General features: G+C 45.8%; 1 protein-coding gene across 4 annotated transcripts in view; it reads right to left on the reverse strand.

Moving 5' to 3' along the window:
- Positions 1-15,235, reverse strand: part of A2ML1 (alpha-2-macroglobulin like 1) — an 84,732-nt gene that overhangs the window by 30,919 nt on the left and 38,578 nt on the right. For 2 of the 4 annotated variants that reach the window (XM_008259799.4, XM_017343425.3), the window contains exons 1-12: positions 12,051-12,259; positions 11,416-11,599; positions 10,869-11,031; positions 10,244-10,296; positions 7,959-7,979; positions 7,116-7,275; positions 5,803-5,887; positions 5,249-5,375; positions 4,708-4,822; positions 3,650-3,759; positions 2,123-2,290; positions 389-616 (exon numbers count right to left, since the gene is read on the reverse strand). In XM_008259799.4, the coding sequence (XP_008258021.4) occupies positions 389-616; positions 2,123-2,290; positions 3,650-3,759; positions 4,708-4,822; positions 5,249-5,375; positions 5,803-5,887; positions 7,116-7,275; positions 7,959-7,979; positions 10,244-10,296; positions 10,869-11,031; positions 11,416-11,599; positions 12,051-12,115 (1,479 nt within the window). In that variant the 5' untranslated portion in view covers positions 12,116-12,259. Of the gene's footprint in view, positions 1-388; positions 617-2,122; positions 2,291-3,649; positions 3,760-4,707; positions 4,823-5,248; positions 5,376-5,802; positions 5,889-7,115; positions 7,276-7,958; positions 7,980-10,243; positions 10,297-10,868; positions 11,032-11,415; positions 11,600-12,050; positions 12,260-15,235 lie in introns of those variants that run through there. The other 2 variants (XM_051850132.2, XM_070049282.1) reach the window with 2 other exon arrangements.

A 15,235-nucleotide genomic window follows, 5' to 3' on the forward strand; every position in this document is an offset into this window, starting at 1 on the left:
CATTGTGTAATGCAGTCACCACTAGCCATTTGCAAACACTGAGTACTTGAAATGTGGCTAATCCAAACTGAGATATGCTTTAAGTGTAACATACATACTGTTTCAAAGACTTGGTTGAAACAAAGAAGGTAAAATACCTATTAATTTTTATGTTGATTTCATGTAGAAATGACAATATTTAGAATATATTCAGTTACATAAAATATATATTAAGAATAATTTCACCTGCCCTTAATTTCTTTAATACGGCTTATAAAAATTTTGAACTTCTAAATGTGCCTTGCATGATGACATCTCCATAGATGATCTATCCACTCTCTCTGGCTGACTCTTCTCATTTCCTTTCCTTCCCGATACATTTCCACCAATTCCCATATCCCAGTCTCACATAGTAGGAGAAGATGACTTCTTGGTCAGGGCTTGCATCGGTTGGATCAATATAATAATCCACCAGAACTTCCTGGGGTTGGCCACATTTCAAGAGGCCACTTAGTGGCCGTATGTCAACGAAGCTGCGTGTGGTCTTGTAGAAGGGTCGCAGGTGCAGGTAGGCATTTTGGTAGTACCGGGGCACTTGGTCTGGATTGTATACTAAATCTTCCAACTGGAACTTGCCCTGGCAGAGGGGAGAGAGAGAGAAAGGGATAGCCTTTGAGCATCCAACCATACTAACACCATGGACTTGTCACGGTTTTCAAATCTTTGCTGCCAAAGAATGGCATGTGGGGATTTCACTAGACGCCCAGTCAGAAACTGGGCAAGGAGTTTGTACAAGTGGTTACATGCAGCAGTGGTTTCATATGTGTGAGGGTGATGGGAGGGCTAAATTATAGTTGTCAAGTAATGAGGGACTGTGGGTGAGACACCTTCACAGACTGATTCCTAGGAGATAGACAAGCATAAATAAGATTATATAGGAATCAAAGATTGCATTTCAGAGATAGGAAAACTAGGTAGAGAGGATAATGAGAATGAAAGCTAACTATTTCTGGGTGGAAAGATTGAGTGATGCCTAGAGTAAAGAAATAGTAAATAAGACGTAACAGCATGTGTTTGAGTAAGTAGTTGTGGTTGAATTATTGCATTAATGGCTCCAGTTCTGTACCCCTTCCTGTGCCAACATCCTTTCCCATGTAATCTTGTAGTACTCCCTTAGTCTGAGTGTGAGCCAACATACGACTTACTATTGAGAATGGGATGTTGGCATATGCAATATAAGTAGAGACTTGAAAAAATTATTGTACAACAGCTATTGCTCTTGTAGCAATCATTGCCTCTTGGGCTAGCTTGCTGGATCAGAGGAGACATGTGGATCAGCAGCTTACAGCCAGCTGGTTCCAGACATATAAAGAAACCCACCAAGATCAGCAGCGCTGCTTACCTGACTAGTAGAGATGCATGAGCAATGAATGCTTTTTGTTGTGTGACACTGAACTTTCAAAGCTGTTTGATAAGCAGCATTGTTGTGGTAGTTGGTAATCGATAGAAGTAATCTTCCATATACTTACCTAAAACCTAGAGTTGTTGGCCTTTCCTTTGCAGCTATTTATTTATTTATTCAAGAGGGAGAGAGAGAGTTCTGGCATTTGTTGGTTCACTTTTCAAATGTTCACAATGGCTAGGGCTGGGCCAGGCTGAAGGTGCAAGCCGAGCACTCAATCCAGGTCTCCTACATGGGTGGTGGCAGGAACCCAACAACCCGAGCCATCACCACTGCCTCCCACACTAGCATGAAGTTGGAATCTGAAGCCAGTGCCGGGACACAGGCATCCCAACTGGTGTCTTCACCACTCCATGATGGGGCAAGGGAAGGAGGAAGAGAAAGACTGGCTCCGAATCAATTCTCCCTCCCTACTCTGATGTCATGTATCTGACAGAGATGGGATAAGTTATAAGGCAGATTAGTAGAAATAGTTGAATGGATCTGAAGGGCTATTTATTTAACTAATGCTGAAGATAAAAAAGATTTAAGCAAATTTTCTTTTTATCAACTGGGGAGCAAAACTGATGCATGAAAGAGATGAGATGGCAAATTGAGGGGTGACATGAAACGGGAGCATTTTGAAGATTTTCCCCTCAGGGAAGCCTTCCCTCCTAACAAGCTGGTACCCACGGCGCTCACCTCCAGAGAAACATCTGCCCCATTCCAAGCAACGGTATCCAGCTTGAAAGGAGCAACGCCATGGTCGTCAGTCCTCAGGGTCTGGCTGATGGATTCATTTAGGCCATAAATCACCAGGAAGACAGGATGATTCTTGAGGAGGGAGTCGTCCTGGCCCCTAACTGTGATCTGAGGGGGGAAGGTCATTAGGGCATTAGAATTAGGTTTGGGTAGGTGTGGGTATGAACTAAAGTGAAGTGACCATTGAAATTCTAAGACTATACTTCAGGAAAGAGTCTGAAAAAGTGTGATTCAAGCCTCGGGAACCAGCATCTAAGAGGTACTGAGAAGCAAACAGAAAAACAAGCCTGCAGGAGGGCAAGCTTTGGGCTGTTCCCTTGCACGGGCTCCTTCCAAGTTTCTGTATGTAACTTTCCTTTTTATTTTTTTCTTTCAATTTTTTTTTTTTGTTTGTTTGAAAGGCAGAATGAGAGAGACAGGGAAAGAGAGAGAGAGAAAGAGATCTTCCACCTGCTGATTCACTTTCCAATTGGTTACAACAGTCACTTTCCAATTGGTTACAACAGCCAGGGCTGGGCCAAGCTGAAGCCAGGAGTCAGGAATTCCATGCAGGTTTCCTACACAGGTGGCAGGGGCCCAAGCACCTGGGACATCTTCTGCTGCCTTCCCTGGCACATTAGCAGAAAGTTGTTTTGGAAGTGGAGTGGGCAGGGACATGAATGAACACTTCTTTATGGTATGCTGGCAGTGGCAGGCAGTGGCTTAATTTGGTGAACAGTGATGCCAGCCCCTCATTTCTTTTTCTTAAAGGAAGTCCCCCCTTCCCCTCCCAAATTGTATAATCCTTAGGCTTGAAAAAAAATATGGCTCTATCCTGGGTTTAGAGCAAAAGTGACTAAGCAATAAATGGTCTAACTACGTACCACATTATTGTGCTGACCAATTACCTGGGAAATAAAGAAAGATAACTGAAGGAGGAGGAGATTCAGTTAAAGATCAGGAAAGAGACACTAACAATGGAAAATTTAAAATCTCTAAAGGAAATGCTTAAGGAGCTATAAGTGGCTATCTGTCAAGGAGAGTTTGATATAAACCTTGCATGGCTAAAGGAGCCCAGACTTTGCAGCTCTTTAATTCAAACATTTAAACATTAAAAGATGATCCCCAGGCATTAGGAGGGACTCTGAGGTCACTGAAATATTCAAGGCATGTCAAGGCATGTCTATTCAAGGCATGGGATTAAGGGTCTTTCAGCATTTGGATGTAAGACCCCTGGGCTTTCTCATAGTTACCACTTCCTAGCTGTGTAACCTTGAAAAAGAAAAAACACTTACCACTCTTGCCTCGGTCCCCTCATCTGGAAAATGGGGCCAACAATAACATCTACCTCACAGGATAGTTGCAAAGGTTATACATGTCAAGCACTTAGAATAATGCTCAGTGAGTTATTATGTTACATGTATAGCAAGGAGGCAAAAGTGGATAGGGAAGCGTTTTTTGTCTATGCAGAGACAAGTCTCAACGTACCTTCCCACTGAAAGGGAAATTGGGGTAATAAAAATCATTAGTGTCTTCAAAGGTCATTGATCCTATTTGTGAAGAAATGTAGACATCTTGAGTGATGTTGGCCTCCACTCCTGCAAGAGGAAACCATAGGTTAATGACCTGAGTACTGGTATCCTCATCTTCATGTTGTATTTATTTGAGATAAAGAAAGACAGAGTGAGCTCATTTTGTTGGCTCACTCCCCCAAATGCCTGCAATGGCCAGACAGACTAAGACAGAAGCAGGGAACTGGGAACTTGATCCAGATCACCCATGTGGTGTCGGGACTTCAATCACTTGAAGCATCAACTGCTGCCTCCTAGGGTCTGCATTAGGGGGAAGCCAGAATCAGGAATTGGAGGGAGAAATTGAAGACAAATGCCTTCCCTTCATCTTCATACTTAAAATAAAATCCCTGAGAGCAAGGCGCCATTGGAGATATGAAGCCATATGTATTCCTGGACAGTGATGCGAACCATCTCCTCGTTCTCACACTCCTGGGGAAATGGGTAATAGATGGCAGGGTGGAACCTGGCATCTCCCCTTGCCTGCTCTGGTACAGGGGACCTTCCAAACACTCAGGAGGGTGGACCTTGAGTCCTCTAAGGAGCTCTGTCCCTAGAACAGTCCAATCCCTTTCTCTTTTTTTTTTTTTTCTTTTTTTTTTTTTTTTTGACAGGCAGACAGTGAGAGAGAGAGAGAGACAGAGAGAAAGGTCTTCCTTTTGCCGTTGGTTCACCCTCCAATGGCCGCCACGGCCGCTGCGCTGCGGCCAGCGTACCATGCTGATCCGAAGCCAGGAGCCAGGTACTTATCCTGGTCTCCCATGGGGTGCAGGACCCAAGCACTTGGGCCATCCTCCACTGCACTCCCTAGCCACAGCAGAGAGCTGGCCTGGAAGAGGGGCAACCGGGACAGAATCCGGCACCCCGACCGGGACTAGAACCCGGTGTGCCAGCGCCGCAAGGTGGAAGATTAGCCTAGTGAGCCGTCGCCGGCCCTTTCTCTTTTCTTAAGGAGTCAAGGAGAATCCTGCTTACCTGTCCCTTCCTCAACCACAGAAGCCACAACATGGATATTTTGGTTGTACGTATACCCAGTGAGGTTGAAGGTAGCCATATCCACAGATGCTGAGTAGCATCCTGCTTTGTCAGTCTAGTAAGGGAGGGAGGAATGGAGGGAGAGAGAGAGGGAGGGAGGGAGGGAGGGAGGGAGAGAGAGAGGGAGGGAGGAAGGCAGGGAGGGAGAGAGAGGGAGAATGTGAGTAATCTCATCTCTGCTTCCATTTCATGAGGTATTATAGGAAGAAATAATTTCTTATTTCCATACTTTAGTTCCTCCATCCTTAAGATAGATAAACTCTTCCCATAACACGGAGTATAAAACCCGAGTATTTCTAATCATGAAGCAACTTTGAAGTTCTGAGGTTTAAAAAGACCATTTGGTTCTTTGGAAGTGGGTTAATAATGCTGTGAAATGCTTCTTACTTTGGATTTTGGTTTTTATCACTTTTCTGTCTTGATGCTTACTTACACTTTGGGACACGTGTGTGAGGTTCTTCTCTACATCCCACTTACTCACCTGTCCCGAGAGGTTCCTGCATTTGTCAGGTAGCCGTTCCTGGTCCCTCTGCAGATACCAGTAGGTATACGCCTTCTGACACACTGACACCTGCACTGCCCCCTGCATGGGCTTCCCATAGGTGTACCTGTCCAGGGCAAGTGTAAGGAGTGGGAGTTGGGAAATTCCACTGGAGATCCAGCCCTCCTCCCCTAAGCGCCAAGTGTCCTTCTTTCCCACACTCCAGCCTCAGACAGGGCCCTGACAGTCCTAGCTTTCTCCAGTTCTCTTCCTTCCCCTGCTGTACTCAGAGCCTCCGAGTCTTTGCATTGCCCAGTAAGTCCTGCCCTGAGGACAGAAGCAGATCTTTCTTTCTCCTTACTCCTGTTCCCCATGGGATTCAACATTGTGTTCTAGGCAAAGTAGAGACTAAATAATTCTGAGTGAACAATGGAAACACAATTATGAAATAGACAGAAAATACCCCAGGCTTCATATATCTCCATACCCCATCTTCCCCATCGCTTCTCTCACTAAAGCTTTAATCTCTACAAAACCAGAGTTTCTGCTCTTACCTACAACAAATTTTCACTAAGAAAGATTCCTGCACCGTCGATAATTTCTTGGGTTCCACCACTTCCACCTTAAATTTGGGCAGCACTGGAGAGAGTAGAAAGACAATTGGAAACAAGAATAGGATGAGGACATGACCAAACAGGTAGTGGACAGAAGAGTGTCAAAACAGTGATAATTAAAGTGATTGATCTATGTGGCTGGCACTGTGGCATAGCACATGGGGCCACTGCCTGCAGTGCCAGCATCCATGTGCGCTGGTTCAAGTCCTGGCTGCTCCATTCCCTTTTTTTTTTTTTTTTTTTAAGATTTATTTGTTTATTTTGAAAGTCAGAGTTACACAGAGAGAGGAGAGGTCTTCCATCCGATGGTTCACTCCCCAATTGTCCACAACTGCTGGAGATGCACCAATCCAAAGCCAGGAGCCAGGAACTTCCTCTGGGTTCCCCATGTGGGTGCAGGGGCCCAACTGGTGCCAATATGGGATGTCAGTGCTTCAGGCCAGGGCGTTAAACCACTGGGCCACAGCGCCGGCCCCAAGCTGCTCCACTTCCAATCCAGCTCTCTGCTATGGCCTGGGGGAGCAGTGAAGGATGGCCCAAGTCGTTGGGCCCCTGCACCAGCAAGGGAGACCTGGATGAAGCTCCAGGCTTCTGGCTTCAGATTGGCTCAGCTCTGGCCATTGCAGTCATTTGGGAACTGAACCAGCAGATGGAAGACTTCTCTCTCTCTTTCTCGGCCTCTGCCTCTCTGTAACTCTGCCTTTCAAATAAATGAATAAATTTTTTTTTTATTTGACAGGTAGAGTTATAGACAGTGAGAAAGAGAGAGAGAGAGACAGAGAGAAAGGTCTTCCTTCCATTGGTTCACTCCCCAAATGGCTGCTATGGCCGGCATTGAGCCAATACAAAGCCAGGAACCAGGTGCTTCCTCCTGGTCTCCCGTGTGGGTGCAGGGGCCCAAGCACTTGGGCCATCCTCCACTGCACTCCCGGCCACAGCAGAGAGCTGGACTAGAAGAGGAGCAACCGGGACTAGAACCTGGCGCCCATTTGGTATGCTGGTGCTGCAGGTGGACGATTAACCAAGTGAGCCACGGCGCCAGCCCATAAATGAATAAATATTTTTAAAAAATAAAGTGATTGATCTAATTAGGCAGGAGTTATTACAGTGAAATATTCCTGACATTATTAGCTGGTTTAGCACTGATTCAAGAGGAATAAAGAATCCCTCCACCAGCAAGATTTTGCTTCACCTTTGCTGATTTGAGACACGACACCCAATGTAAACCCCAACCTGTTAACTCCCCCACCTACCGTATTCCTCCACACTGAAAGTGCCGAAGGTCTTGCCCTCAGCCACGGCCACGGTGTAGGTGCCCAGCATTGCCTCCGGTGCCAGTTGGAAGGACAGGTCTACAATGCCCTGTTCAGGCACCACATCCAGCCACTGTGCAATCCTGTTGCTGTGGGGGTCCTGCGTCCATCAGAAATGTGTGAGAGACCTGCCTGGGCGCTGCCCATGCCACCCTGCAGAAGGCCGGTAAAGGCTCCCCTCCATTGTTCACGATCCCCGTGGTGACCCCAGGAAGAACAGCCCCCATGTCATCCATAAATTTCTTTGTTACTGAAAGATAAATGTTTCCAGAGTGCCTACTCCTGTAGAGGAGGAAACTGGTCTTTGCGGATTCAGGAGATCAGGCTGAGATCTTGAAGGTGTCAACCCCAGTTTCAGAAAGGGAGCTTTAGGATGCCCTTTGTGATGTGCGCTGACGGTTTCTGGCCCCTATGAAGGAACAAAGCTAAGGGAACTGACTAAGATACCTGAAAGAGAGGTAATGTATTGGAAAAAGGAATGGGGATACCGCGGGGAATGCAACCCTCTAATGCCGTCTTTCAACTGTCGAGTGTTCGCGACCTACGGTAAGAGAAGGACAGACCCCAGCCGAGTTACACTGGTGTGGCACAGAGGCTGCTGTCTTCATCTACAGAGGTTTAGGTGTGAGAGGAGGGGAGGGCAGAGGCAGGAGGACAGGACTAGCTGAGGTGGCTAAGTGGCTTTGTGGGCACTCAGGGTTGCTCTGCCTTCATAGTTAGCACCCGACTCTCATTCTTCCTTCTCCACAACTGAACAGGGAAGAAAAAAAATACTCCACTCACCTGCAGTTCCACAATGGAGTACTGAAAAAAAGGGCCAGACAGCATGGGTTAAAGTGGGATAAGCAACAAGGTAAGTTTGCTAAAAGCAGAAATTCACAAAAAATCTCTTCGTTCTCTTTTGCTTCTTTCTTTCTAAATAAGCTGTGTGTGTGTGTGTGTGTGTGTGTGTGTCCTGAGAAGAGAAACAATGGGAACAAATATGTATTGGGTTGGGGAGGAGAGAGAGTTCCTTAAAGGGGTTACCAGTGTCCAAAAGATTTGAAGAAATGGAGAACCAGACCCTTCAGCTTCTTGTAGCTGAGCTCCTCTATGACAAACATGCCCCAGAAGAAAATATTATTAGCATGGGATTCCCCAGTGCTCAAGCCTCTTCCTGGGAATCACCCATCTCCTGGCTGCTTCCTCTGCTGTCTACTCTACCAGCGGGCAGGAGCTTTAGTTCCTTTTTAAGAAACAACTGTTTTATTTATTTGAAAGGCAAAGTGACAGAGAGGAGGGGAGAGACAGAAAGATAGATCATCCCATCTGCTGGTTCACTCCCCAGATGGCTACATAGACCAGGGCTGGTCCAGGCTGAATCCAGGAGCCAGGAGCTTCATCTGGGTCTCCCATGTGGGTGCAGGGGCCCAAGCACGTGGGGCATCTTCACTGCTTTCCCAGGCCATTAGTAGGGTGCTGACTGGAAGCGGAGCAGCCAAGACTCTTGCAATGTCAGGTTAACCCACTGTACCACAACGCTGGTCCAAGGAGTTTTACTTTCAATCATTGCAAAATGATTTTGGAAAATACACTCTTTAAAGGCGTTCTGTCAAAGAATTATGTGTAATTTCCTTAACAATGGTTGCTAAAACTATTAGATTGGTGGGGGGTGGGGGTTGTGCTTGCAATGTGGGAATTTAGTTATGGGGGCTCAGAGAGTATGTAAAGTTGCTCCAAAGTGAAGGCCAGCTTGAGTCTAACTCAGAAATGACAGAGAATGAAATCAAAGTGGTGCTTGCCTTCGATTCTTGGGCCAAGTGCCAAGTGATGCCAGCCAGTGAGGAAGATGAGCCTCACCAAGTACAAATATCAGCTTGATGTAAGGAGTATGACAACTCTTCAGAAGATCCGAGACACAGAGTGAGAAGAGTCAAGGTGAAATATCCCCTAAGTCTGGGGCTAATGGAAAATCAAGAGGCAAACATCACTGATGTGTTGCCATGGGTTGTCAGAAAGTACTTTTCTCAGATAAGTATCAAGAATCAGGGAGGATAGCAGTTAGCCAGAAGCAGGCTCTGGTAGGAAATATGTGTTCAGCCAGCAAACTAGCACTTCCAACTGGAAGCTGCCAGAGGTTTCTGATTAATTGAATATAGGAACCAAAGTATCAGGTCTGTTATCTCACATAGACTGGTTGGAATTAAATATTGTGCTCTGTAGACTCACAGCTTTTATCTATTTATTTCTCAGTAAAATTCTGCTAATTCAAGTGTTTCAATTTGGTGGGATAGGTTACTTATAGAAATGGAGTGGGTAGGAACAGATAATTTTTACCAGAGAAATAGAGTCTAACTACAAAAATCAAAGCACCTTTGAGGAGAAAATGTAATAGGGGTAGCTAATGAGATCAACCTCAAGGGGGCAGTAGAGACTAAGATAGTACCAGCCACGGCCACACTTTGATGCTAGCATTTCCTCTTTGCAACTCTAGAATCAACTATCTGTTAAGAAAGAAATACCCTATCCTGTAAGAAACTCCTACCTAAGAAGGGATACAGGGAGCTGGTGTTGTGGTGCAGCGGGTTACGCCTGCAACATCAGCATCCCATATCAGAGAGCCTGTTGGAGTCATGATTGCTCCACTTCTGATCAAGCTCCCTGCTAACGTGCCTGGGGAGTCTGCAAAGGAAGAGTTCCTGTTCATGGCTTCAGCCTGGCCCAGCGCTAGTGTTGTGGGCATCTGGGAAGCAAACTAGTGGATAGAAGATTTCTGTTTGCCTGTCTCTCTTCTCTCCTCTCCCCCCATTTATTTGAACAGAAGGACAGAGAGAGAGTTCTTCCCTCTGCCAATTTACTTCCCAAAATGCTGCAACAGCCTGGTTTGGTCCAGATCAAACCAGGATTCTGGAACTCAATCCAAATTACCATGTGGCTGGCAGAGATCCAAGTACTTGAGCCATCACCACTGCCTCCCAAGATACACACATACACAGAGAGAATTTCTCTTGTAGAGATTCTGTTCTTTTCCCTGTTCTCTCTCAGTCTGCACTACCTCTCCCTTTGCCTCCCACCAGCCACATCCTCACCTTGTCATTCACTGGAACGAAGTTGCTGTTCAGGGTGACGATGCGAAAACGCACTAGAAGGGAACAGGCATGGTTAGCCAAAGGGAATTTTTTCCCTCCACAAATCTTCCTTCCTCCCCTCCTATCTCCTTGCATATACTTCTGAATCAGCCAAACTCCATCAGATTTTACTTTTCACCAAAAAAAAAAAAAAAAAAAAAAAAAAAAAAAAAAAAAAAAGAGAGAGAGAGAGAAAGCCCAACGCTCTTTCTGTCTGGGACTTCTGACTCTGAACCCTCAGCATGCAACTGCTTTTCCAAGGGCGAATAAACAAAGAGCAGATGCTCCAGCCCAATGCCTTTGATGTTTTCTTATTTCTGTACAAGCAGCCTGGTTTAAGACCCAGCAGCCCAACTGCACTTGCCTAGGAGACATTTTATGCTCTGGATTTAGATACACACACAGCAGCAACTCCACCCCGTGCTCTTGCTTATATAAAATGGCTTGGATTCAACCCCATGACACTATCCCATGAGATCTCCTTTCTTCTTGTTCTATATGCCTAATACCAAGCCACAAATCCCCTCACTACCACTGAGCACAGAAGTTTCCCAATCTTTTATCACCCCAAATGTGTCCCTTTTACCTTCTTGCCCTGGTGTGTAGGTGGGTTTGTCAGTCTGTACAAAGGTGCCGCTCCCCTGCCTCAGAATCAGAACCTTTTTCTTCTCCTCAAAGTTGGTGTTAGGTCCAACTCCTGACACCCGGATTGTGGCCACTTCTTCTGTGCCACCAGCTGGAGGCGGTACCTAGCCAGGAGAGGGGAGCTCTGGGGAGCAGCAGGAGACTTGGGGGACAGAATCGACTGGCCACCACCCAAAAGGGCAAAAGGAAAGAACTGGGTCAGATGGGGAGAGCAAGTGTAGGGCCTGCCATAAATCAGGTTGCCAGGAGAAAGAAGGGGAAATGGTATTATAAGAGGTGAAAGTGAGAAATGAAAGAGAAGAAATCCAAGGTCAAGGAAAAGGTGGGTGAGTTGTAGCCAGGAATTGACATTGACTTTTTAGGGGAGATGGGTTTAGAGTTGTGGCAAAAAGACAATAGAATTTATACTTAAAATTAGACTATGCTGAGTACTTAGAAAGGAAAGTAGGAAAGTAAAGGACCGAAGTCAAAGCAGAGTCTGTACTTACTAAAAAAGACATGCAATGTAAGTGCCTCTTCTTTACTCCAGAATGTTCTAGCAACTTCTGGGTCTTGTCCTTGGTCTCCAGAGTAACAGTGAATTTTATATCATAGTACCCAGGGCTCAGATCCAAACAAACCTTCTGTGTGGAAGGAAAGTTAAGTTGGGCTGGTAATGTCACCAGGTAGTTTCTGTTAAGGGAACAAAGAGATTTCAAGCTATAATGAATCATTCATTCGATGAAAGCTAAGCACTAAACATATAGCAGTGAATTAAACAGACCAAGTCCCTGCCTTTATGAGCCTTATTTTCTATAAGAGAGAAGATAAGTAACAAATACCCCAGTGCAGAACCTCAAACCTCACACCATTAAGAAATTATGCCTAGAGTTCCAAGGTGGAGATGAGGTCTCTCCCAGAGAACAGGGCACAAGGCAACCATACAACTTAATATTTATCTTTTTGTTATTGTTGTTGAGTTTCCTCTTGAAGTCTCAGCTTTTCTCTCTGGATAAAGGATCCAAAGATGGAAAAGGCCAAAGGAGATTAAAATACACCCAAGGTTATCTTCCCTTCCCTGTATCTATGCTTGAGAAAGATAGGCAAAGACACCTGTCCTAAACAACTCTGGCAAGGCACTTACGGGTGGAGTTCTTCTGCAAAGACTGGTGATAGAGTCAACATTCCTAGAAGGAGTTGAACCCACATCTCTGCGGGTGAGACAGACTCCTTGGGACCAGGAACCCGGAGTTGGCTCTCTCACGTAGCTTATATGCTAACTCCCAAAGGAGGGTAGGTGGCTTACAGTGGATGCTCTGACCAATCACCTACTGGGGCCTCAGGCTAAGGTGGTAGACCAGGGTGGGACTACTATCCTCTTCAAAAAACTTGCTTCTTCCTGGCACATTCATACTGGTTCATCCAGTTTATAATACTAATTTTGGGGGAAAGCCAGAGCAGAGTATTCACAGCGGTAAAGCTCCCAGAACACATTCTGGACTCCTCCCTTTTTTTTTTTTTCTGGTTTCATTCCAAAGTCCCATTCTCATTTCACCTCCTTTTATTACTCTCTTCAGGAACACTTGGGGACACAGGCATGGGTCAATAGAAAAGCAGTAAACCTCTATCTAACTTGGAATCTCTAAAAAATAATTCTACTCAGTATTAGTGCATCTGTGTAGAAGCAGAGACATTTAGTTCTAGAGAGAACATACACTGGACAACCTTTCTGAGGGTAATTTTGCTGCACACATCAAAAGCCTTGAAGGTGTGCATATTTCTCTGACTCAGAAACTTCTGCCCTGGAAATGTATCCTAATGGGGAGCATGCCAGGTATCCACTGAGTTTCTCCATGGTGTTCTTCAGAGCAACAAGACTAGGAAACCATCTAGAATATAAATTAGTGAGGATGCTTTCCTGGACCAATGGCCAATCCCTGTCCAAACAACTCAAACAAAAACGGGCTTCTGGTAACTGGGCTGGATCAGAAATGAAGACAGAATAAAAGGAACCATAGCAACTCCAAAGACTTTATTTATGACCTGGAATTCGATGCTCATTGCTGCCAGAACCCACTTCTCTCAAGCTTTCTCTCTATTCACTTGGCTCTGGTTGGCCTCATTTTCTCCTCCTGCACACAGATTTTCCTTTAAGTAGTGGGAAGATGGAAATGTGAGTGTTCAACTCACATTCTTCTAAGTTTTTTTTGTCTATGTTATAGGAATTTCTGAAGTAGAACTTTTTTCCTCCTTCTTTCACATCATTCTGAAATAACTGTTGTGGCGAGAGTATTGTGATAGGCAGGGCCTGGGTCATTCTCTATTCAAGGCCTGTGGGAAGGGGTACTCTGATTGGCAAGCCAACTAGAAACACCTGGAGTTAGGGAGAGGCAATTCTCCAAAGAAACAGGAGTCTACTACTACAGGAAATGGAATAGGGTAAAGATGCTAGGAAAATAAAACATTAAGTTTAGTACAATGGGGGCTGGTACTGTGGTGTAGCATGTAAAGCCGCCGCCTGCAGTGCTGCCATCCCATATGGACACCGGTTCAAGCCCTGGCTGCTCCACTTCTGATCCAGCTCTCTGCTATGTCCTGGGAGGGCAGTAGAAGATGGCCCAAGTCCTTGGGTCCCTGCACCTGCATGGGAGACATGGAAGAAGCTCCTGGCTTCGGATCAGCCCAGCTCCAGCTGTTTGCAGCCATTTGTGGAATGAACCAGTGGATGGAAGACCTCTCTCTCTCTCTCTCTCTCTCTGCCTCTCTGCCTCTCTGTAACTCTGCCTTTTGAGTAAATAAATAAATATTAAAAAAAAATTTAGTACAATGTCCAGTATGAGTTTGATTAAATAGACTCTCACGTTAATATAAAGCAATACTATGCAGCCATTAAAAATAACGTTTTCTTGGGGGTGGTGCAGTGGGTTAAGCTGCTGTTTGGGATTCCTGAATCCCAAGTCAGAGTGTCTGAGATCGAGTCCCACCCCATTTCTGAGCCAGCTTTCTGTTAGTGTACCTAGGAGGCATCAGATGATGGGCCCAGTGCTTGAGTTCCTGCCACTCACATGGGAGACCTAGATAGAATTTCTGGCTCCTGGTTTTGGTCTGGCCCAGCCCTGGCTGTTGTAGACATTGGGAAGTGAACCAGCAGTTGGAAGAACTCTGTCACTCTGCTTTTCAAATAAATAAGTAAATAAATATTTTTTAAAATAAAAATAATGTTTTCATGACAAGGGGAATTGTTTGCAGTACTGAGTGGGAGGAGGGATGTGATACAAAACACTACGTAGAATGTTTCTGTCACTTGGGATGTAAAAAGCTAGGAAGAGCATTGCTCCCTTCCTGACGTTGAGAAAAAACTTGACAAACTGTACAATTGCTTTATTGAACCAAAAAGTTGAGCCTAAGAGCTGAGCTGAGGTTGCAGGTCAAAGAAGTAGCCTGCAAACCCAGGAGGCACAATTCCTTGTGAACAGAGCGTGGAAGTGTGGACTGTCTTACCCATGCCGGAGTGGGAGAGGTATCTGGGCCATCATAGAAGCAAGCAAGAAGAAAACAGTTACAGTTCTACAGGATTATGAAGGCCAAGTGCGGGCACCACAGAATTATTCACAGGCCTCTTTCCATGGTCTCCACCAGGTGTTCACAAAAACAGTTAGGGGCAGAGGGAGATACTGACAAGAACCTCCCTGAGTACTAAGGCATAGAGGAGAGCATTAGCTGCCACTTCAGGCGAGGCCCCGGCTGCCCATACTCATCTCTCAAAAGGCTTAAGATTCTGGGAAAGAGCAGCAAATCCTGTCATTGGCAAAGCACAAAGACCTATTATTGGCTGGCACCACGGCTCACTAGGCTAATCTTCCACCTTGCGGCGCTGGCACCCCAGGTTCTAGTTCTAGTTGGGGCGCCAGATTCTGTCCCGGTTGCCCCTCTTCCAGGCCAGCTCTCTGCTGTGGCCAGGGAGTGCAGTGGAGGATGGCCCAAGTGCTTGGGTCCTGCACCCCATGGGAGACCAGGAGAAGCACCTGGCTCCAGGTTTTGGATCAGTGCTGTGCGCCGGCTGAAGCATACTGGCCGCAGTGGCCATTGGAGGGTGAACCAAGGGAAAAGGAAGACCTTTCTCTCTGTGTCTCTCTCACTGTCCACTCTGCCTGTCAAAAAAATTTTTTTTAAAAAGACCTATTATTACCAGGGGAAGGAGAGGGGTACATGGAAACAAAACAAAACATTACCTAGGGCTGGCATTGCGGCGTAGCAGGTAAAGCCCACTGCACACAACACCAGCATTCCCTATGGGCACCAGTTTGTGACTCCAGCTGTTCCATTTCC

The sequence above is a fragment of the Oryctolagus cuniculus genome, chromosome 9, assembly GCF_964237555.1.
Source record: "Oryctolagus cuniculus chromosome 9, mOryCun1.1, whole genome shotgun sequence".
Lineage (NCBI taxonomy): Eukaryota > Metazoa > Chordata > Mammalia > Lagomorpha > Leporidae > Oryctolagus > Oryctolagus cuniculus.